We start from the raw sequence: 24067 nt of genomic DNA, 5'->3' as shown, positions 1-24067 counted from the left end.
ATGAAATACATGTCTTAAAAATGAGAGGTCTTATTATCGGTATTCCCCCCCCCCCCCCCCCCATTTGAATTAAATGAACCAATGTTTTACAGTTCCTTTGTCTCTTCTTGTTTTTCATATAACATATATACTTGTAATAGCATAAAATCTATCAAATTAATAGCATGTCTGAAGGTTTGTGAAGGAATGGGTTTGCATAACATTCAAATTCTGACCTACCAGCTTTCAAAATTGTGTACTGATTACTTAAACATCATGATAGGTCCTATTTCTTTTTAAATATTTGAATTAATCCTTGAAAACAAACAAACGAGTGAGAAAAGTTTACATTTCTAAATTGGTACTTCGACAACTCGATTCGCCCCCTGTTGATTGTTTTGTCGAATGCCAGTACTGTAGGACAGTAGTCGTTGAAAATCCGAATTCGTAGGAGCCTTGAACGTTGCACAATTGGTTGGTCCCACTCACCCAATCGGAGCTTTACGACGACACCAAAGACACACACATACAAGATGGCAGCGTTGGAAGATGAGTTTGAAGATGCGCCTGATGTAGAGCCTTTAGAACCAACATTAAAGAATATTATCGAGCAAAAATCTCTGAAATGGATATTTGTAGGTGGAAAGGGTGGTGTCGGCAAAACGACGTGTAGGTAGGTGGAAAATTCAGCTCAATTACCCCCGAGGTACAGTGACCATGTCACCGAGTCAAGCTGTCAGGTTTTCAATCAGCTTTTGGCCTTTGATGACATGGTCCATAGTCATTAAACCATTTCATATGTTACCTCCCGATGTATAGTTGTCACGTATACTCTTAACACCACCTCCAAATCGCGTTTTGTTTTCCTTGTTTTTCTTTCTCCTGTCAATATGCCGGCTAGCATGCTATGAGGCTAACATGCGACAGCCAACGGACACATGACTCACGTCTTTTACAGCTGATTTCTCATGGAGCTTTTCACGAATACATTTTCTTCTTTTTTCTTGAGAAAGACAACGCTGCATATCAATGGTTCAAATCCCAATGTGTAACAGCTGACGTTAGCTCGTACTTGCGATTTCTCCTGTCTCTCAAACGGTGCTTTTGAAAATGAAATACACTCGCCGAAAAGGCGTTGCAAACATCTTGTCTCAACAAATTCATTAATTCGCAATTTTGATGTACTCTTTCATAGCATATAATTTAGCAAAATTAGCATCAATATAATCGTGGCTAAATAGAGGAAAAAAGTTAGATCAAGACCTATTTCACAGTGTGAATAAATCGTTTAGTCTTCCAGAGGTAGAATCTTTATTTTGCTCTCGGTTTGGATTGTGTTGTTCCGAATGTGGAGATTTAAAACAGGAACAACTCGGTTCTTACTCATATAAGCAACTTGCGGGCTGAGTATGTTGTAACCCCCCCCCCCCAAAAAAAAAATGCACTACTATACTGAACCCAAGGAGAGAATGCAACACTGGTGTTGATGATCTCCCATTATCCCAATGTTTTTATTTCTGTTGGTATGTAAGTTAATTTGTTGAATAACTTTCGCAGTTGTAGTTTGGCTGTCCAGCTGGCTGCCGTCAGAGAGAGTGTCCTCATCATCTCTACGGATCCCGCTCATAACATCTCAGATGCTTTTGACCAGAAGTTCTCAAAGGTGCCTACAAAGGTCAAGGGCTATGACAACCTGTTTGCTATGGTGAGTGTGCACTTTGAAAGATGCACGTATCCACGTTAGGGGTGTAAATCATTCACAGTGACTTAAGAAGCTAGAAAAAAAAGCAATCCACATCAAATTGCCTTTTCAGTCTTATGACAATTTCACATTCTCACAGAACAAGTCATCATTCTCTAAAATGCATACCCGGAGGTGGGGTTGAATCATTGCTACTCTGTTATCCCACAAATGTGTATGTGTTTGTATTTGTGTGAGTGTAGGAAATTGATCCAAGCTTGGGCGTAGCAGAACTGCCCGATGAGTTCTTTGAGGAAGACAACATGCTTAGCATGGGCAAGAAGATGATGCAGGAGGCCATGAGCGCCTTCCCTGGCATTGATGAAGCTATGAGCTATGCAGAGGTCATGAGGTGAGTCTCAATTTCATGTGAAAATGCTGATCATCCCATTTTACTGCATTTCCATCGGAAAGGGTTCTAATATCAAAGTCACACGCGGTAACACCTGATTCCACGCGTAGAGGAGGGAGCTGTCCAAAGTCCACTGATCTCCTTAATTGGTACAGATAAATATATCCTGCTGGCGTTGGATGGAATTAACAGAATTGTGTGAATGGGAAGAAACAAAAACATTCAAAGAATCCAAAGCCATTTTTGTTGATGACAGTTACTGTCAGAACACTACACTATACCATGGACCTTTTGTTTAATTCAATGCCAAGTTACAAAATGTCTCACCTCACATACAATGTGTCATGATTTAAGAAGTTGACATCACTATTGCCCTCCTCCCTACTCGCCCTACAATAGGCTCCAGCACCCCCCGCGACCCGAGTGAGGATCAAGTGGTTTGGAAAATGGATGGATGGATTTTAAAAAATACCTGGAGCCCTCGGGTTCACATGATCAAAAAATTGCTCCCAACTCCGAACTCAACTGTGCCGATTGATATACGCTTTAGATATACAATACAATACAATACAATACAATACAATACAATACAATACAATACAATACAATACAATACAATACATGCTGATTTATATAGCGCTTTCACAACAGCGGCAGCTGTAACAAAGCGCTTTACAAAACAGTTAACATAAAGTAAAATAATAAGCACAACACATAACATAAAACACGGACAGTCGTGCAGTCCTAACCACTTTTCCGTCACACGCTTTGTTGTTTGAAGCGGTTTGAGATGAAAGAGGAGAGAATCAAAGTGTCCTTTAACCAGTGGATCAGAGACGTCATGCTCAAAATGTGCACACGTCGGCTACAAGCTAAGTTTCAAAGTCAACAAGAAGCTGTAGCATCCATTGACGAAAAAAGAGAGTTCACTTCTCCTGTCCCATGGAAATCCATTTCAATTCCAAGCGGCGACTCACGGTTCCAAATACGCATCGGCGCTCTTCGCCAACGCTCCTCTCTCTTCTTCCTCAACTTCAGCGGCCATCCATCCAGCCACACCAACGCCAACTACAGATATACAGTAAATTTCCCCAGTGTGGGACAAATAAAGGATATCTTACCTTATATTTTAATTTAATTTATTTCTGTCTTCATCTCAGGTTGGTGAAAGGAATGAACTTCTCAGTGGTTGTCTTTGATACTGCACCCACTGGCCACACACTTCGCCTGCTCAACTTCCCCACTATCGTGGAACGCGGCCTGGGCCGACTCATGCAGATCAAGAACCAAATCAGTCCCTTCATCTCCCAGGTGAGGAATGGTGTCAAAATGCAGACATTCTTTGACTGAAGATGTCCCCAAAATGTGCTCACATCTCCCATTTTCTTTCTAGATGTGCAACATGTTGGGCCTGGGAGACATGAACGCAGACCAGCTTGCCTCCAAGCTGGAAGAGACTCTGCCTGTCATCCGCTCAGTTAGTGAGCAGTTCAAAGACCCTGTAAGTCATAGTTTCTTCACTCGGGTCAGTGAGTGCAATTTGGGGGATCTGCAAAACAATGAGCAGCAAATTGTTGTGTCATTTGAAAAAGAAAAGTGCATACCTACATTCTGTAGGTACTCAACTCAAATGTATATATTATAGAGCAGTTTAAAACAACCATCACTGTACATGGAGCAGGTATCATATATACAACAGTAAAACAATAAATTAATAACAAAGACAGTAGGTAGCCAGGTCCGCCTGAATAGTAGTTGCTCGTGGGGTTGGAAAAGTCAAAAATATTGCAGCCAGTTAGCTCCACTGACTGTGCTTTTGTAAATGAGCTCCTCTCTTTATCGCTTTGGAAACACTTCATGTCAGCTTGTGATGATCAATTTAAATTCAATTCATGTTGATTTATGTTCTGCAGCATTTTGGTTGAAACAACAACAACAAAAATCCAGTGGCACTCAAGGGTATATATAGTAGTTATGTTTGATTGGTGGGATGATTAATTTTGGAAATCCAACTTGTAAATCAGACGAACATAACCTCACTCCTCTTTGCTGCCACCCACAGGAGCAGACCACCTTTATTTGCGTGTGTATTGCTGAGTTCCTCTCCCTGTATGAGACAGAGAGACTAATTCAAGAACTGGCCAAGTGCCGCATCGATACGCACAACATCATCGTGAACCAGCTGGTTTTCCCCGATGCTGAGAGGCCGTGTAAAATGTGTGAAGCACGACACAAGATTCAGTCCAAGTATTTGGACCAGGTATGTGTTTCTGGTACGATACAACACAGTCACTGGTCAAAACAGTGGGCTGGACTCCTGTTCATCCAAGACTCGAATGAGGAGAAATGTTTAGAAATTGGATGAATGGCTATTATCCTTTATTCGTTTTCGCGATGGCTACATATTGAACATGTTTGCAGCAGTGGCTCTTGACGCCAAAATATCAACTTTCTTTGTGTGTGCGTGTTTGTTTCCAATAGATGGAGGACCTTTACGAAGATTTCCACATCATCAAATTGCCTCTGTTGCCCCACGAAGTTCGAGGTGCTGACAAGGTCAATACGTTCTCGAAGCAGCTTCTGGATCCCTATAAGCCACCAAACAAGTAATTCCCCTCCTTGCGGGACCAACTCCGACTACTTCCCTTGCCCAAAGACCGCGCGCCCCTCTGAGTTCCCCCAACCGGCCTCTCACCCATCAAGTACTCAACCTCACATGCAAAGCGGAGCGTACGAACCAGGCACGCTTCAAGTGCAGCTGATGACGTCTCACATCGTTATAAGCCACCTTGTTAGCAAGCTAGGACATGAAAACGTTGGTGTTGCCTTACTCTCCTAATCATGCATCATATCTGTAGCAGTAACATACCTAATTTTAAAACATGTAATGGCTTCCTTTCCTCCATACTGAGCAGTGATCATCTTACAACAAGGCGGTACATTATGGTTCAGCTCTTAAAGTACACCATTATCTGTGGAATTTTGGTCATATGTTACTCAATCAAAACCAAATCTCATGTCATTACAAGAAAGAGCACCAGTTTTAGGTTTCATTTCCTGTCCAACACAATCTCAAGACTGTATGTTATATAAATACTATCTAGAATTGCACATAAGGCTCCTGGGCAGTTTTAATGAACATAACTAATTCAACTCGCTTTTTTTTTTTTTTTTGATCTTTGTCAGCATCCCGAGATTCAATGGCAGTATGTGATCAAAAATATTGTTTGAGCCGTGCCGAGCTTACGGTATGAGGTTTGAGCTCTGAACTGTCAAATACTTTGTCTGATCTTTATGAGAACACTCGTGTCTAGCATCATAAAGTGCATTGTTGATTAGGAATTAGTGAATGTCACCAAACATGAACTGTGAGCTGAGCATTTGGGTGGCTATAGATACAAACTGACTCAGCTAATGCTGCAAACGAATCTATCAGTGAATGCATCAAAGTAAAAACACAACCAAACATTTTTCTAATGTTTCTTGAATTTCTTGAAATGATGTTGCGAGTGTTAATTAAACTTAATTCAACAGAGAGCTTTTTGTGGGCAATCATTTGATGGGGTTATTAGCGAGCACTTCACCTTAGGCCAGGGCTGTCACACTCATTTGAGTCGCGGGCCAATTTGGAGTTACGTCTTCACATGGAGAGCCATTTTGACAGTGAAACCCCAAAATTATTACTTGCACACAACAAATTAATAGATTACTAGTTTTGAAATCAGTTAAGTAAACTATAATTGTTTGTTCAATTATTGTTCAAGTGATTGTAAACCAAATAACAAAATTCTTGCCAAATATCAATGTTATTTATTACACATGACAATTTAACTTTTCAGCACGGATTTTAGCAAGTTGACACACATTATTCCCTTTCGCAGGCCACATAAAATGACCTGGCGGGCCGGATCACCCCCCGGGCCTTGAGTTTGACACCTGTGCCTGAGGAAAAACACGTACACACTCCACAAGCACTCCCAACTGAGCAAAGGATTGACTTTGACAAAGCATAAAGCTACAGTTAACCTTTCACATTTGGGCTCTGGCAGTACACACTAAAAACACTGACGATTTGGGCTGGGGAGGGGAGGGGGGGCACTTCAAAAGGAATAGTGCGTTTGATTGCCATCATTTCACTTTACAATCACTGTGTTTTGTAGGATAATCAGTTTACATTGTTTTTGTTTTTTAATACTCACCACGCACAGGTTTGTCGAGTTTCACTTGCTCGGCTTTCATCATTTTCTTCAGTCCAGTTCGGTACTTACAGCCTGTCGCTTGTGCTCCATCATCTAGCCGCCCCCTCCCGGTCGGGAACCGCGCTAACGAGCTGCTCGTCCTCCTGCATTTGGGGATTTACCCCGGGGCGCACTGACCACTGGACACACCAAGGAGCCTCCGAGGATTAGTGCCATGTAGGCCCCGGGGGACGTAAGGATCGTGTGCTCTCAAGTCAAAAACTCCATTGGAGCGCATACACACTCCCAGAGGACTTTTTATCACAATGTGAACAGAAGCCATTTTGCCCGTTGACCACGACTCACCGAAATGAGCAATTAGCACTTCCACACAGGTAAGATATTTCATTTTCAAAGTCATGATCAGTATTTATATAGAAATATGATTCATTACACCAAATCCAAAATGATCACCAATGTGTTGAATTTCCTGTCCAGGATCCATATTTGGTAACCTAAATGATGTTAAAATTGTAACCACAAGAAATTAACAGTACAAAAATGTTACAATAATGATGCATTTTCTTTCAGGCAAAATTAAACCGTTAAAGTACTGTAAGACAATTAGGAAACGCATGTGAGTTTGATTTAATTACTTATTTAAGTTTTAGTTGAAGTGGTGGAACTGCACTGTCATACTCAAGCTGTTTTAAGTTTGTTGTAATTTGGTGAACTTATTTACATCAGGGACACACAGCTCACTGTCAAGAGAGGGACTTGTACACCACTGTAAAATACAAATAAATTATCCATTCATTTATTTTGATGCGCCTGTCTTCAGTTTTGTTGGAAATTAGTTAAAGCCTATCCCAGCTGACTTTGAGTCGGAGGCAGGGAACACTTTGGACTGTTCGGCAGTCAATTTCAGGCAAAAACTACATTATTAAATATAGTAATTATGTAGTGCGACGGTCCCCAAACCTTTTTGCCCCATGGACTGGTTTAATGTCAGGCAATATTTTCAGGGACCGACCTTTAAGGTGTGTTGGATAAATGCATACAAAAAATATGATATGACCGTCATGAAAATTGTGGTATTTTCTAAACATAATAATAAACACGAATTATGACACGAGGAACGTACTCTTTGGCCCAAACACGCTATGGTCACTTTTACACGTTCAAAATAAGATACACCGTAAATAATACAAAGGGCATGAAAAGTACAGCTCACCATCGCCGCATGTTATGCGAAGTGGGCTTGGTGCGTGGGACTCTATCGTTGAGTTGAATGCATATTTGAAATAGGACTTTTGATACTGCCAATTAAAGGTAGCTTTCGTTTTCTTGGAAGTCGTAGACTCCTCTTCTGTCTCCTGGCTGGGCTTTTTCCCATTCCCAAATAAACTTTCTGAAGACGTTTGTTTTTTTATTCATTTTGCTAGCTCCTGGGTTTCATTTTAGCGGTAACCTATCACATGACCGCGAAGCGCACCTTGACTGCGTCAAGTGTGACATACTGGAGGCGGGTGTAACAGAGAATCCGGTAATATTTCAAAATAAAACATCTTTCAGATTCCAAAATGAATAAAACGGAAGAAATGTAAGTTATTTGTTCTTTCTGTGCGGACCCGTACCAAATGACCCTCGGACCGATACCGGTCCGGGGCCCAGGGGTAGGGGACCACCGATCTTGTGGGTTAAAATTTGGATTTTTCAATAGATATTTGGATGAATGCCTTATAGACTTGTAATAATAGCAAAAGCATTATTAACTGATATACTGTATGATCGTGACCTCTATCCAATTAATTGTCAGTGTGGTTCAACTACTGCTAAGTAGTATGCGGCCTCCCTCTAAGTAAAAGAATCACCTACCGGTAATTAAAAACCAAAATTTATATTCACAATCATTACAACACACTTGAATGAAGCTTGCAGTCTGTTCAACTTTTTAGAAATCTAGTATGGTACTTTATTTTTTCAATACAGTTAAATTATAATCCACATTTAAGTACAATACCTTAGGATTTAATTCTAAAGTGTTGCTTCAAAAATGTTGGAGGTTCAATTTGTATTTATGTGCACTATGAAATCATTTAAATAGGCTTATAATAAAGAATAACCTTTTTTGGAATTTTGTTCGCTTTTAATCAACACTTAGGCCTGGTTCTGTTATTGTATTTTAATGATTGCCATGGTGGTGGCAGATGTAAAGTTAAGTTTTGGGGGAGGTTTGAGATGGTACTTGTAAAAAGTGTAAGAAGCACTGCTCTATTCCTACACCATTTGTGTTGTACATGCAGGTATTAGTGAGGAGACTCAAACTTACAGTTTACTGTTTCTTCTGAGCCGGTGCATACTGGCAACAATGACTGTTACCTACACAGCCAGAGTTGCAAACGCTCGCTTTTGCGGCTTCTCCAAGCTGCTTTTGGCTTGGAAAGGAAGTATCTACAAGGTGTTGTATAAGGAGTTCCTGGCTTTTTTTGCCATGTACACGGGCATCAGTATCACATACAGGTAACAACGCCGATGTCTGTAAAAATCACAATTGAGAGGTTTAGCTTTCTAATGTTTTTTTTCCTTTTAGATTTTTGCTGTCTGATGATCAGAAGAGGTATTTTGAGAAGCTGGCAATTTACTGCAACCACTATGCCAGTCTCATCCCAATGTCCTTTGTACTAGGTAAGTGGCAAAGCCATCTTTGCAAGACCCCATAACTGGTTGCCATTCAATTGCACGTCACATGTATACAAAGAACCCCTCCCGCTCACATCCACACCCACTGTTAATTTCCCGTCCTCATTGCAACCTGAGATGAACCGAATAAACCACAAGCACTTGGAGCAAAGCCACACGGGAAGGCCTGAACCAAGAACCTTTCTACACTGAAATAGATCTATCTTGTTCCTGTTCTTACACATTTATAGGACAAACAAACTTCAAGAGGTTATGTAATGGTATTTTGGATTTTGTTTTTTTTTTCATTCAGCATAAAATTCAGCCAAATTATTGAAAATGATGAGATTTCGGGGCCCCCTCTAGCATAAATAAGGCTTCATCTTGGGCTTTCGTACAGCCCTCCCAGCAGCACAGTTGACCCTTGGCTCGTGTTTCCTCTCGAACGCTGCAAGCAGGTTTCTACGTGACCCTTGTGGTGAACCGATGGTGGAACCAGTACACAAGCATTCCCCTTCCCGATCGGCTCATGTGTGTCCTCTCGGGGGGCCTCCAGGGAAGTGATGAGCGAGGCCGCCTGCTCAGACGCACCATGATGCGCTATGCCAGTCTGTCAGCCCTGCTCATCCTCAGATCTGTCAGCACAGCCGTCTTCAAGCGTTTCCCCACCATGGACCACGTGGTGGAGGCTGGTGAGTGTCTGGTGCTAACGGAGAGCACATTGTGCAGATGCTCCACCATATCACTTAACTTTAATTTTACTCACTATTGACAATTTTTGCACGTCTAAATAAATTTTGATTGGGATACACCTGTATTTGTCAGTATCCCAATACATTTGTTCATGTAGTTACTTAAACCTCTGAAATCAAGGAATCTGACATCAAGGAATCAATTGTCTCTCACGTCAAGTTGCTTCATTTGACTCACTCTAACTTGCTATTTCAAGACAGTTCACATTCGCACTTGAAAACTGTGCAGGTTTCATGAGCAGAGAGGAACGCAAGAAGTTTGAGGGCCTCCACTCTCCTTACAACAAATACTGGATCCCTTGCGTGTGGTTCACCAACCTGGCTGCTGTGGCCCGCTGCGAGGGCCGCATCAGAGATGATCACACGCTCAAGCTGCTGCTGGAGGTGCGTCGTCGTTCCGCATGCACGCACACACGGGTAGGCTTCACGTTAGAATGTGATCTCAGGCAGGTCATTGTGACTGTCTTCAAGCAGGAGCTGAATGTGTTCAGGGGGAAATGCGGCATGCTGTTTCATTATGACATGATCAGTGTTCCACTGGTCTATACTCAGGTAAGCAGACACGATTTGGCTCTTCTAGATAGTCACGTTGTACGCTCCCAAAAATAATCTCTCCCCACAGTATATGTGTTGTTCAACAGTCGGGAGGCTCAGTTTGAGAATTAGATACATATTACAAATACATACTGTACAGACTTACAGACTGTCATGCACACGTACTCACATTCACCAAGTGGGAGTTGAACCCACACTGCCTGCACGGACGCCATTACACCATGCATGTCTGCTTGCAAACTGCAAGCACATGAACAAAAAAGTTGCTGCATTTGTATTTCTCTTACTTTCATTCAAAACAGAACATTATCCTTGTAATGAGAGGCATTTTTCATCTAGCTCATGTATGGGATTTCATTACCTCGTGCAGGCACACATACTGATGTGCACAGTTGAAGTATAACCACGGAGCAGAGTGGTTTTCAAACTTGGCTCTCTGGAGGCCCGGGTTTCCACAAGTCATAGTTTGGGGGTCCACATATTATTTGTTGTCGTATTATAAGATACATGCAAACCTATATGAGAACCAAAAAAAGGCAATGAGTTCTACATACTGTACATCCTCCCTTTGGGTCAGTTAAAAGCTATGACTTGGTTGTGATGTGTCAACATTGCATGATTATGGGATCCCTGCATGAATAATTAGATTTTTTTTTTGTGATTAACAAAGTGTGTATTGTTATTATTATTAGGAATAAAATCCAATTCTTCGCTAATAGAATGCGTAGTCCAGAATGTATCCTTTTTATTAGGGAATAAATGTGTCGTTTCCAGAAAAAAAGGCATAATACATACAAAAATTCCAATGAAAGTTGGGAGGTTGTGTTAAACATAAATAAAAACAAAATGCAATGATTTGAAAATCACATTCAACCTTGTTTTCTCCTTTGAAAACACTACCAAGAAAAAATATATTTAATGTTCCAACTGATAAAGCTTTTAGCAAACAATCATGAATGTAGAATTTTATTGGCATTAGGATTATGAGAGGCGTCCTTGAAAAAATACCCATCCATCCATGTTCCGATCCTCATAAGGATCCACGGGGGGTGGTGGAGCCTATCCCAGCGGTCTTCGGGCAGTAGGCGGGGGACACCCTGAACCGGTTCGCAGCCTATCGCAGGGCACACAGAGACGAACAACCATCCGTGCTCACACTCACACGTAGGGACAATTTGGAGTGTTCAATCAGCCTGCCATGCATGTTTTTGGAATGTGGAAGGAAGAATTTGGAATTTACTCCGGTGAGTACCCAGAGAAAACCCACGCAGGCCCGGGGAGAACATGCAAACTTCACACAGGGAGGCCGGAGCTGGAATCGAACCCAGTACCCCTGCACTGTGAGGTCGACGCGCTAACTGATTGACACCGTACCGCAAATTGTGTATCCAAACAGTAAATTATCTGTCTGTGTTATGAGACATCTCACATTATTGACTGTCGTTCCAGCAGCATTTCATGCAGCTATGTTGCATAAAGCATGTTTGGGCCTGCAGTTGGCATAGATACACAGGCTGCTGCTCCCCCAAGAGGCTGAAACTCAGAAAGAGATCATATGAGTTTTGTTCTATTGAGATGTGTCAGAATGGGCAAATAAGCAATCTTGAATTACATGTGTTGGACCCCAGAGGTGGCTCAATGCATTTGTCCCTGACCCAATTGTGCGGTCAGTAAAATCAAAGTCAAATGTAACCCGTTTCCCTTTCTGTCCTGCAGGTAGTGACTTTAGCCGTGTACAGTTTTTTCCTGGTATGTCTGATTGGTCGCCAGTTCCTAGATCCTAATCAAGGTTACCCAGGCCATGACCTTGACCTTTACGTGCCCATCTTCACTCTGCTGCAGTTTTTCTTTTATGCCGGGTGGCTCAAGGTTAGTTTTTTGTTTATTTTGACTTCATGAAATAAAATAATAGTTACTTGGATTTTTTTTTCATATTTCGCTTCCGAAATGTTTCTTTTCCTTTAGGTTGCAGAGCAGCTGATCAACCCTTTTGGAGAAGATGACGACGACTTTGAGACGAACTGGTTGATTGACAGAAATTTCCAGGTTGTCTGATTCTTCTCTTCTTTTGTCATTCCACTTCATCCTCTGTCACCTGTGTTTCCAATCTTGATCACGCGATTGAAACACTTTTATCACTGGGAACTTTGTTGTGTTTTGTTGTGTATTGTTGTTGTTGCGGATTTCTGTGGAATAGAATTGCACTGCTTCAAACTGAAATTTATGATGTTATTGCTCAAATGAATTACTGTCGTTGTTACTGTAAACCAGGGGTGTCAAACTCATTTTCATCAGGAGCTACACCGCACTAAAAGAGTTTTCTTCAGTGAAAAAAAACCAACAACAAATGGAATTTGAAATCACACGTCAGGGAAAATAGTGACAACCAAATTTTTATGTATACTGTACTAGTGTTCAATTGAAGGTTTAGAAGGGACTTGGTGGGGCTGGGGGAGGGGGATTCTTGTAATATCTGCAGAGGTAAAGAAAAACAGCATTTTTGGTTTTGGGCCCGATTTTCGTTGAGTGCAAAGTGCAGTCTATCTCTGGGCATGGATGGAGTTTTCGTTTGTTTGTTATTTAACCCTTTCAGGGACAGCGGTCACTACAGTGGACATATTATCATGTTATCAGGTTACAAGGTGCATGAAAGGGTTAAGTATATGCGTGCAGTTAGAAATGGGTGTTTGCGCCGTTGTAGGAGTGAGCACAGCCAACTTGATTTCTGACTAGAGGTTCGACAAGGAAGTTGATCACGTCTCTTCTCTCTCTTTTCAATGATTGTACATTCCAGAAAATACAGCATCAAACCGGTTACATTTCATGTTTGGCACCTGTCTAACATGAGCAATATAAGCTACGAGCGTGGTAGCCCCAAGCTCTGCTTGTACACGGTGCACATTGTATGTACTGGTACATGTCATGTACATGTTCGTGAGGGGTGTAGCTTTGGCTAGCTCCGCGACGGTGGGGGTTAGTGAAATGACGCTTCATTCAAATCTGCGAGCAGCTTGAATATCGCTCATTGCACCATTTGAACTAAATTATGGGGTTGTTTTAAAAGATACAAACTGCAGTTATCTTTATTTTATGTTTGGTAACTATGAGACAGTTGGTAACTTGAGAAAAAACTTGGGTCACTCGCATCATAAGGCATCATTGTACTGTACGTGTTTCAGTAATTGGGTATATCGCTTTAAAATCACAAAGTGATACCAAAGGTCCATTTTTATGATGCAGATTGCTCATTTCATTTTACCTGCCAATCTGTACATGCATTTTTCTTTGAACCTGCAGGTGTCCATGATGGCAGTGGATGAAATGTATGGAGATCTGCCGATGATGGAACGAGATCGCTACTGGAACGACTCCAACCCGAGGCCACCCTATACAGCTGCAACTCTTTTTGTGCTGCGCAAACCCTCCTTCCAAGGATCCACGTTTGACATGGCGTGAGTTTATGTGTTTCGCCTTCTCACTGTTTGTGCATTTATGGCTTTCACATTTTATTTTTGCACAGTGTTGAGAAATAAAAGTACAATATATGGATAAAAGCATGGGAAGACATAGCCATGATAGTAATAGGATGGAAAATGGTAGACAATATAGAGCAGAGTACCGGTACCTTTTTTTCAATAACAGTGTCCTCTCTTCTAGAATGACTTTTTTTTTGCAGTGTGTGTGGATTTTTTTTCAGGGTGACAAAGTCTGAAGACTAGAATGGCCCAAAAGTAAGAGCTAATAGTAAACTGTGTGATTGTGGTGGAAAGGTAATGAAGCACAAATTCTCCATTACTGTACTAGAGTTTATGTCAGTTCTTTATTTCAGTTTGATTTCTTATGATTCTTTACTTTTTGCTAGTTGTGTGAAATCAGATATCTGTACTTTCCGCTCCGTACTTTTTAGGGGGTAGAAAAAAAAACTGGGGCAACCATGAAGGAACATAAATCATGGAGCATTGACGATGATGGCAACAGATTCAGATAAGCAAGATATTCCTCATCCTTGGCCTTATTTAATAGAAATGTTTGATGCTGGCAGCGCATTGTGTTATCGGGAATATGTTGTTTTGAGAACATAATCATCCAGCTCATGCGAGCTAGCTCTTGGATTCAAAAAAATAAGTAACATGATTTAATTTTTTTTAAAAAACACGTGTAAATAAAAAAAACTCATGTGTGCAGAGACGTTTTTTTTTCCATTGTGCCAAATTATAAAAATTGTATACAAATAATGGTAAAAAAACTTAGTCTTCTTAGTCTTCTCCCTTTTTTTAAACTTTGAATTAAGCACTTCTAATATAACCTTTTTTTCTTTTTTCTAGTTTCTGTACTTTTGACTGTAAGTGTAGAGTGTACAGGAACTATTTTTATCCCTTCTGAAGATGTGCAATAAAAAACATTGTCATTCCCTGATAAAGATTGCCCAAACAACACCGTCAATGTTATGATTGACGTTATGTTGTTAATATGTTATGTTATCATATGTTGTTAATGATTATCAAAGAACTGACAGAACTGCCCGTGTACAATCTGGTAGGATTCCCAAAGAGGAGATGCACTTCCAGCCTCTGGAGGAGATTGCTGAGAACACGGAGGAGTCAGTCAGCCGTCACCCCAACATGGCTCTTTTCAACCGGCTCCTGAACGCAGCCCCCTCACATACCGGCTTCATGAGCGGAGCCCTGAGACGCACCTCGGCCCAGCTCCAGAGACTTTATCATTCCCCCAGCATCGACCAGTGCATCAGCGATGATGACGACAGTGAAAGTTGCAAAATAGGGAAAGGTGGCTCATTACCCTCTGGGCTGGGGCAGGACACCCAGAGCACCGTATGTAGTTTCAGGGAGGAGAAGAACGCCAGGGTGCCTCTGCTTGAGATTCAGTTTGAGGCCGAGCAGGAGAAGCCGGGAGGGCACACTGACATCAGCCAGGGAGACGATGACACTGAGACGTATGGGAGTGGAGCTGAAGGAAGCCACACACGACTGGAGGAAGAAGAGAAAGCAGAGGCCCTATCTCCAGCGCACCTTCCTCCTCCACCCCATGACTCGAAGGAGACTCGACCGGCCTCCACCATTCCCGTCACCTTCCCTCAACCCTCTCTTTTCTCATTTCACCCCACTTCCCACGCCAGTCTGGAGCACTGCAGCTCACAGCCTGTTATCAACCACCACAAAGCTGCGTCTTGCATTCCTTATCCTTATTTAGGTCAATACAAAATGCCCTTCCTCATCGTGCCATCTTTGGAACCCCAGCGCTTCCGGAGTGTCAGCATGGGATCAGAGCTGACTGGGAGTTAAGATGTCAAACTCAAGATAAAAAACGAGTTTGACATCATTTGGCAGGAAGCCTAAAGGAAAGTAAGTAAGTAAGCAAGCAATCAAGAAAGAAAGAACCAGTGATAAATATCCTCTGGTGACACTGTCTCCTGGACTTCAACATGTTATGGATTTGTTTGTTTTGTTTTTAAACTTAGACTGTCTGATGATTTATCTCTAAATAATGTAGCACATCTTCGACTTATAATTTGTAACAATCATATCATTTGCACTATTGGAAACACATGTCACATTTAGATTGTCAAATGGATTTTTTTTTTTTACATTATTACTATAACATTTACTGTTTGCTCTACTGTTATTTTGATGTTTATTGTATTACCGTGAATGATGTTAAGGAAGGCTATGTTTGGTGCTATGAGACAAAACATACATTATTGATCAATGTCTCTTGTTAAACTAGTGCAACCACAGTATAAGGCTGATGTGAAAAAGCACTTTTTGTATGAAACATTTTCAAAGAACTACCTCTGTACTGTACAGACTGTACAGTAGTGCGATCAGACTTTATGACACTGAAGAAGGCATGTTACATACAGTAGAAATATTTCAGGAGTGTGTTTTTACAGATCACAACGATGATTTAAAGGTGAATAAAAATACTGTGGACAAGGAATATTGATTGTTATATTGCATAATTTGCTAGGATACATTTTATAGTAGCCTTTTAGATTATAGTGTACCTCATGTCACAAGGCGCAGAAAGATAAATTACATCATTTGCCAGCAGAGGGGGGTAGCAACACATGAAATCAACCACACTATGAAATTAAACGGACCGTCCTCGATTTCTTCGGTGTCCATGAGGACATACAGTAAATGCCCATCCTACATGTCCGTCCTCACCAATAGGATGCTTCTACCGGGGTTGCAATCCCTTCCTCCTGCGGGATGATTGCCTCTGCATGGAAAGGAAGGACTGGGACGGGCCTGGAGGTTTGGGGTCCTCACGCAGAGTCTGCTGCTGTAGAGCGCAGGAGAAACATGAAGTCAGCGTCATAAAAAACATCTCGAAAATTAGTTATTTTTTTTTCACTACACTGATATTGGACCGACTAGTTACACCAAGTATTATTATCGCCACCGTTGGAAAAGTAACGAAAGTACAAATAGCCCAATTGGTTCTTGGGCACCCCAGTGTTATGATGTGATGATACTAAAAAAAATAATGTTTACTTTTCTACCTAAGTACGTTTCAGAGTCTGCACCTTTTTTTTAACCTGTACTTAAGCATCGGAGTTAAATTAATATATCTATTTTACCAAAGTCTTATTTTTACACAAGCATTTGTACTGAAGTACAGATTGTGGGTATACTTTTACCTCCGTTTATCACAGGTGGGGAAAAAGTGTTTCGGAAAGATGACCTTTTGTCACACAGTATATCAAATATAGCTTCTTCTATATATGATATACTTACACATACTCTCTAATTAAAGGTTCTTGGAAAATGCCTCTTAAATAATGAATGTCAGTGATCGTGGTAGAACTCTGTTAGATCAGAATTTGTATTCTGAATCTGAATTAGGGATGCACCGAGACCAATGCCTGCATCGGTATTTGTGCATACGGTATGCTGTACGTCTACACTCGTAAGACTGCTGCTTGACTACTTCACTGATACCACTTTATCAGCCTGACATGACATGCACTGAATTTGTGGTATACAGTTAGGCAGATAATGAGCAGTTCTTCAAAACATTGCACTTGCGCTTGCTTCAGGCTGTTTATCAACGAGTACAATTTACTATAAAACTAGCACCAAAAAAAGATTACATGTATATCAAATGCGTGGCTTCCTCGTACAAAAGTGCATGGTAACACGTAATGCGCAACGCCATAGATGGGCTAACGAATTAGCGTCAATGCTATGGTATAAACCACAAATAATGAATATTGGAACACGAATGACAATAGGAACATACAGAAAGATGATACAACATAGTCAGAGGCACAGATTCCCTCTGTGAAAAACAAGTTATGTTAGTTCAGATTGACACATCTTATTATTAAACGTGTGATCCACTTGGGGGCGCTGCACCGCCTCCTGGAGGCCAAGGTGCGCACAATAAAAACACAATGCAGTTTCCTGAACTTCAAGAGCGGTGTAGTACAAAAGCGTGCAGCTGCCAATGTACTCACATGCATGTTTGAACGTATTTGCGAGTCAAAATATTTTAAACCCTCATTGGCATTTCCAGGCTTCCGTAGTGTAAATCCATGTGACTTGACTATCCCGTATTGGTACTTGGTATCACAGTGTACTTAAATATGCATGCTTATATTTTGCATTTGGTCTGATGAACAGAAATGTGGTATCACTGCATCCCTACCAAAAAAAAAAAAGAAAAAAAATCAACACACATGATGCAAGTGTTGCTTTACCAACCATGCTTTTCCAGGCTGTAAGGAGAAGTTCTTCCTCTCGTTCCTGCTGTGTCTTTGATTGTTCTCCCTGACAGTAATGTCCAATCAGAATCTTTCACTGAACAGGACAAAGAGAAAAGAGAAGTTGCAATAGACGTGAACCCACCTCTTCCATCCTGGTATCACACACATTGGGATCCTTCCTGGTGGCCATTCAACTTGATTAAAAATAAAAAGTACAACTTGTTTTACATTGACCTTTTTCTGCCGCAGATTATTATTATTATTATTATTATTATTATTATTATTCTATAGCAGAGGCAGTACCTTTATTGTTGCCAGAAACAATAAAATGTGAAGTCACTGCATGCTTGTTCAGTTTCAGTGTTCAGTTTGACTGTCTGTTTCAGCTCTACGCCTGCACCGAGATGCCATCCTGCTGACTCGGACACTTTCTGGTTGCTAGCCAATCACAGGCCACACATAAACAAACAGCAACCATCCACACTCACAATCACACCTAGGGACAATTTAGAATGCCTATTGGAGGGGGATGTGCATTTAAGGTTGGATCATATTGGTCAAAGTCAGATAAAAGCCGTAAAATTCCATATGCAAGTCTTTGCGGAACACATTTTCCATGGGCCATTATTGTGATGATGATATTTTTTGCCGTCATAGCCTATTACTTATTACCCTAACCTTTGCAAGGATGGATATATTTTCCATCAACATTTCTCTGATTACTGTATGGACTTGGTCTTCAGCCTTGACCGCATCCCAAAAATAAATAACTTGACAAATTGTTACATTAGCTTACATCATCATCATCATCTTGTTCTTCTTATTTTTATTATTGTTTTTCTTTCTTGGTTTGAAAAGAAATGTGTGTCTTCTATGTCATTTCATGATTGTGGAATTCTGCAAAGGTCCTTGACTTGCAAACATGCCAACTTTTTTTTTCAGTCATGATTTTATAGAGTCAGTAAATAGAAACAAAGAAATTGCAAATCCCCTGATCATCAGTTGCCATCATCAAAAGACTGAGATGAGTGCACATGGGAAACACAGAACTTCTGGCCACCAGTTGCAAGTTGAGATTTCTCAATGTCCCGTCCCTGAGAAGCATTTCTTGCAAGGTCAACCCATTCCAGTCTTTGAGTTGATTTCAGACATGTGGTTTTGTCTTTCCCATTAAGTACGAAAACACATAATGTGGAGGAGGATTTCAAAGAATGGGGTGTGTTTGTTTGTGTGTGCGCGTGCGTGTGTGTGTTTCTTCAGAAACTAGTGCACTGAGGTCTGCAAAGAATCTCATTTAAGGTTCAAATCACACTTGTGGCTTCATCAACTCTTTGCTATGCTTAAAAATATGTTTTAGTGTGTTCGTGTGTGTGTGTGTGTGTTTGCACATTTCACTTTTTCTACACATGCCTCTGTGTTGCTGTTGTTATTGTTGCCTCAGCGAAAAGAGACAGAAGTGTGAAGATTAGAAACATTTCTCGGAATCTGCGCCACGTACAATCTAGTTTACTGAGTGAGAAGCCACAACGCAAGAGAGGCACAAACCCATGCACTTCTTCTGATTATTACACAGGTGCCCGTTTTGAAAATGTGTTCATCTTAACAGTCTTCTAAATCCAAAATAATATTGAAATGGTTTGCATAACAACAGCATGATTAATTTGACACAGCTGGGCCAGGCAAGCATGATCCGATCACACAAGTTTCCGTAGAAGAGACCAAAGTTCTCACCCTGTGTACTTACTTGTGGAAGAACTGTTATGACTTGTTAAAGTTAAAAAGTACGGGCTCTGAAATGTACTTAAGTTCACATACAGAGTGAATTTTGGGGTTTTTTTTGTCCCTTTTTTTTCGAACATCAGTTCTGCACAATGCTTGTTAAACTGAAGTGACCTTGTATATTGGATTGTCGGAGATAAGATGACATTTATGAGAGTGACTCAGTGGTGAGTGAATATAATGCATCTGATCTATCATATCGACCATACATCTATCCCTTTAATTACTATGCATTCATTCTTTTTTTTTGTTTTTTTGTAAGCACCCTTATCCTCATTAGAGTCGTGGGTGTACTGAAGCAAATCCAAGCTGACATTTGGCTGAGAGATGGGTTGCACCCTGGGCTGGCTGCCAGTCAGTCACAGGGCACATGGATTAAAGCTACAAACAAGAAAAGAACGTCTGCAGTGGAGTTTGTACTCAATTCATCACAAATTCCAAACAATCAGTGAGCGAACTACAAATTAAAACCTTGAACCCCAGTTTGATTGGAATATTTCACACTAATGTCATTAGTCTGGCGGAAGGCACACGCACACACATGCACAGACATGCACACACACGCGCACACAAAGTTGTACCCGCTGCTGTGTGTCTGACCGTTATGAAACAACCGTATCGAACCTGCACTTTCAACTAAATAAATATGTACCATGTCAAGTACACTGAGTGAAAGCGTTTTACTCTCGCATGATTTTATTCAGGGGTGCTTATACGTCTGTGTGTGTGTGCGTGCGTGTGTGTGTGTGTGTGTGCGTGTGTGTTAATGCCACTCCCTGTCTTACACAATTTGAGTTAGGAAGAAGTTCTCTCTGTACACGAAGACCTGTCAGTCTGGTTCTTTGTGCATTTGTTCGCGTCTTATTGTCGCTCTCTGTGTCACACTGTACGTACTGCTAGTTTAAGGTCATTTTCTCAGTATTAATGAAAGAATCCAGAAGTTTCAGCGGTCTGTCCGAGGGTGAGATTCTTAAGAGAAACTCCAGTAGACTGATTAAGTTTTTGGTCATTGTTGCAACTGCAATATTTCCATCCTTGAAGTATAATTCATGTTTATGGCATCATTGTTTGTATTTAACACCAGTTGTGGATGGACGAGTAAAGATGTTCCTCATAGATTTGTCCTCATGATGAGTTGGCACCGACCCTGTGAATATATAATTATGTACCCAGCTATATTTAACTACAAACCTCTCTTCTCATTTTGAAATCTAATTGCACACCACTCAGTGCCTAATGGGGCTTTACATTTTGGCTAGTTTAACTGCGGGTGGAGGTGAGGAGTCTTTGAAATGTTCACTATGGTCTTTTTACTCACAGTTAAGCACAATGATTTTCTTGAATTTATATTTATCCATCCATTTTCTGGAACCTCTTAATCCTCAAAAGGGTCGCAGGACGTGCTGGAGACGATCCCAGCCGTCTTCGGGGGACACCCTGAACCGGTTGCCAGCCAATCGCAGGGCACACACAGAGACGAACAACTACTCACACCTAGGGACAATTTAGAGTGGCCAATCAGCCTGTCATACATGTTTTTGGAATGTGGGGGAAAACTGGAGTACCCGGAGAAAACCCACGCAGGCACGGGGACAACATGCAAGCTTCACAAAGGAAGGCTGGAGCTGTAATTGAACCCTGTACCTCTGCACTGTGAGGTCGACGCGCTAACCACTCCACCGCCGGGCTGCCTGAATTTATATTTATTGAAAGTGTATTTTCTGGCAAAAGTGACACAAGAGAGCCAAGGCTAGATGCCTTATTGATGACACAAGACATTCTCTAAAAACGTGTACCTGTATCATCGTTAGTAATAAAAAACTGTGATTTTCATTGTCATGAAAGCAATAACAACAGCAAAAACACAAAGGAAGCCGTTCACCAAATAAAACTGATATTCGTTTCTAAATTCAGCCAGGAAATTAACAATTTCAAGATGAACTGTACGTCAGTTAATCATAAATCACCATCTGGCCAAATACAGTACCTGCATATAAGTGGCTGTTGTTGAGAAGTCTGGTTCCACTATTTGCGTGTCTTTGTGTGGCCAGTAGCAGCAAAACATGTTTGTTCCAATTTGCACAGCGTGCAGAGAACTTGGACGCACAGCAAGTTATTATCCAACCTGGGCATGTAATTTGCACCGAGGCCAAGGTGGAGCACACTTTAAATTTAGGAGAGATCTCAGGCGCTCTTATAATGTGGGGTTTTTTAATTGCCTCTCAATTGAATACTGTGGCATTAAAGTGAACTATTTCCACCAATTGAAATAAATAAATAAATACCCCCACCACCCCCACAAACCACACGTACACAAGCATCGTAACAGCATGAGAGTAAGATCAGCCAAGCGTGATTGACTGAGCAGATGAAGTTTTGAGTGTTGTACGAATGAATCTTTTGCTTACTCAACGCAGTCTTCTTTTAGAATAATAAAAATAAATAAATCACTGCACATCTGTGTGTATGTGTGTGTGGGGGGTGTGGGGGTGGGGCATGCTAGAGGGTTGACTTGTTAAGAGCCGACTCCCGGCCATAACCTCTTGTCCCATTATTCTTACTTTCTTGCCTGTTTCCATGTCACTGGGGGGGCTCTCTGATGGAGTCTGACAGTACCGTCTGTACTGCAACCCCCGGCCTATTAACCCCCCCCCCACCCCCTCCTACCCTACCCCTCATGTCTCCTCCGCTCTTCCCCCTTTGCTCTTGCCCGTTCCGGACTGACCTGGCTGACCTTCCTTTGGAGGTTGCCAGCTTGGCTTTGAGCTTCTTAGCGGGGCAAAATGTGTGGAAGGCTGTCAAACGCACATCTCGGATGACATCGAGCATTCATCCACGACTGCTTAATCTCTGGTGGATTGCTCTTCTTCTTCAAACTGTGGACAAAACACTAAATTATTCCCTATCCGCGGCTCGGTAGTCCAGTGGTTAGCACGTCGGCTTCACAGTGCAGAGTTACCGGGTTTGATTCCAGCTCCGGCCTCCCTGTGTGGAGTTTGCATGTTCTCCCCGGGCCTACGTGGGTTTTCTCCGGGTGCTCCGGTTTCCTCCCACATTCCAAAAACATGCTTGGCGGGCTGATTGAACACTCTAAATTGTCCCTAGGTGTGAGTGTGAGTGCGAATGGTTGTTCGTTTCTGTGTGCCCTGCGATTGGCTGGCAACCGATTCAGGGTGTCCCCCGCCTACTGCCCGAAGACAGCTGGGATAGGCTCCAGCACCCCCCGCGACCCTAGTGAGGATCAAGCGGCTCGGAAGATGAATGAATGAATATTCCCTAGCCAATATGCAGTGTAGTGACCTATTGTATGTGGTGAGTTTGCCATTTTGTAGTAGAGTACAGCTGGAATGTGCAGTGATTATCACCTTTGTTGTGCCCTCACTGGATCCCAGTATTCATCTAGAAACAAACGGTGCTCTGTCCCAAGTTGTTGAACACATCTAAATGTCAATATCATGAAATAAAAGTTGGACTTCTGAACTTTTGTCTCATATTCATCACTTTGATCCGAAACCCAAATGTCTTCTGTATACAACAAAAACAAAGGAACTGACCTACTTTTTGAAGGAATTGTAAATAGAGCAACACATGACAACACGGACGGATTCCTTCTCCATTACAGAAAGGTGCACCAATTGACATGAACCCAGCATGTTGTGATCATGCGACGGCAATGTCGTCATTAAATGTCCATTGGAGTAGTTCCTCAAAAACGGATTTGTTTCCTTTGATTGATGAGTGAAATGTATCGTCCAGTGGTTCCTTTACTTAAACAAGACACAAATTTTGCATTTGAAAAAATGTCACTGAACGTCACCAAACAAATCAGAAAACCTGGATAAACTGGTTTATTGCCAGTGGCAGCATGTTTACAGTCTTTGTTCTGCCTCTCACAAAACACCATTGGCAACAACGGAATAAACAAATGCACATAATTTGTACTAACCACTTGAGTAAAACTAGATCAATTACCGCATCAGATCTGATGATTTAACACAGCACACTGATCGGAGAAGAATGACGTGGTCCAATAAATAATAATCTACCCCCTTCCTACTTCTTGAACCTGCTTGCCTGCATGGAGGTTTCCAGCATGTCTCAATACTGTGAAAGTGAAAATGTGAACATTTTTTTGTGTGAATGAGTCACTGAAGAATCATCTACCATTTCGACACTTGGACCGGTAGAGAATGATTGGCGCATTTTAATCGCTTGTGCAAATTGAGGCGTGAGACATATGAAACGCGCACGCACGCATATTGTGCACACACTCCTTCCCTACTTCCTGTTGTGCAATTCCACAACTGATAGAAAGGA

The 24067-nt window shown here is 41.5% G+C and overlaps 2 protein-coding genes and 1 long non-coding RNA gene across 5 annotated transcripts; 2 read left to right on the top strand and 1 right to left on the bottom strand.

Moving 5' to 3' along the window:
* Positions 1-476: 476 nt before the first annotated feature.
* get3 (guided entry of tail-anchored proteins factor 3, ATPase) lies at positions 477-5609 on the top strand. The gene is made up of 7 exons (XM_052085035.1): positions 477-652; positions 1537-1684; positions 1924-2072; positions 3233-3383; positions 3466-3573; positions 4135-4332; positions 4554-5609. The coding sequence occupies exons 1-7, from the start codon at positions 513-515 to the stop codon at positions 4680-4682; spliced, it is 1023 nt and encodes a 340-aa protein (XP_051940995.1). The 5' UTR covers positions 477-512; the 3' UTR covers positions 4683-5609.
* Positions 5610-6164: 555 nt separating this feature from the next.
* On the top strand, positions 6165-15831 carry best2 (bestrophin 2). 2 transcript variants are annotated; one of them, XM_052084938.1, is made up of 10 exons: positions 6165-6645; positions 8557-8773; positions 8844-8938; positions 9388-9624; positions 9914-10068; positions 10159-10236; positions 11956-12108; positions 12205-12285; positions 13537-13691; positions 14780-15831. In XM_052084938.1, exons 2-10 carry the CDS (start codon positions 8622-8624, stop codon positions 15540-15542), a joined length of 1869 nt encoding a protein of 622 aa, XP_051940898.1. In that variant the 5' UTR covers positions 6165-6645; positions 8557-8621; the 3' UTR covers positions 15543-15831. The 2 variants fall into 2 exon arrangements, with proteins under 2 accessions (XP_051940898.1, XP_051940899.1); XM_052084939.1 differs by having other exon boundaries at positions 6166-6645; positions 9391-9624.
* Positions 15832-16190: 359 nt separating this feature from the next.
* LOC127613849 (uncharacterized) lies at positions 16191-23969 on the bottom strand. 2 transcript variants are annotated; one of them, XR_007966334.1, is made up of 3 exons: positions 23723-23969; positions 22476-22626; positions 16191-16545 (listed from the first exon to the last, which is right to left on the bottom strand). It is a non-coding gene; the product is annotated as an uncharacterized LOC127613849 (long non-coding RNA). The 2 variants fall into 2 exon arrangements; XR_007966333.1 differs by lacking the exon at positions 16191-16545 and adding an exon at positions 20808-20897.
* Positions 23970-24067: the final 98 nt, after the last annotated feature.

This window comes from Hippocampus zosterae, chromosome 13 (genome assembly GCF_025434085.1).
Source record: "Hippocampus zosterae strain Florida chromosome 13, ASM2543408v3, whole genome shotgun sequence".
Classification (NCBI taxonomy): domain Eukaryota; kingdom Metazoa; phylum Chordata; class Actinopteri; order Syngnathiformes; family Syngnathidae; genus Hippocampus; species Hippocampus zosterae.
The sequence above is the reverse complement of the archived record's forward strand: the minus strand, read 5'-3'. Positions and strand labels throughout refer to the sequence as shown.

Excerpts from the sequence above, each read along its gene's own strand:
- get3 (XM_052085035.1), top strand. The coding sequence starts at position 513 with ATGGCAGCGTTGGAAGATGAGTTTGAAGATGCGCCTGATGTAGAGCCT. Across the intron at positions 653-1,536 it reads GTCGGCAAAACGACGTGTAG|TTGTAGTTTGGCTGTCCAGC; the intron begins GTAGGTGGAAAA and ends TAACTTTCGCAG. Across the intron at positions 2,073-3,232 it reads AGCTATGCAGAGGTCATGAG|GTTGGTGAAAGGAATGAACT; the intron begins GTGAGTCTCAAT and ends TCTTCATCTCAG.
- best2 (XM_052084938.1), top strand. The coding sequence starts at position 8,622 with ATGACTGTTACCTACACAGCCAGAGTTGCAAACGCTCGCTTTTGCGGC. Across the intron at positions 10,069-10,158 it reads CGCTCAAGCTGCTGCTGGAG|GAGCTGAATGTGTTCAGGGG; the intron begins GTGCGTCGTCGT and ends GTCTTCAAGCAG. Across the intron at positions 12,286-13,536 it reads TGATTGACAGAAATTTCCAG|GTGTCCATGATGGCAGTGGA; the intron begins GTTGTCTGATTC and ends TTGAACCTGCAG.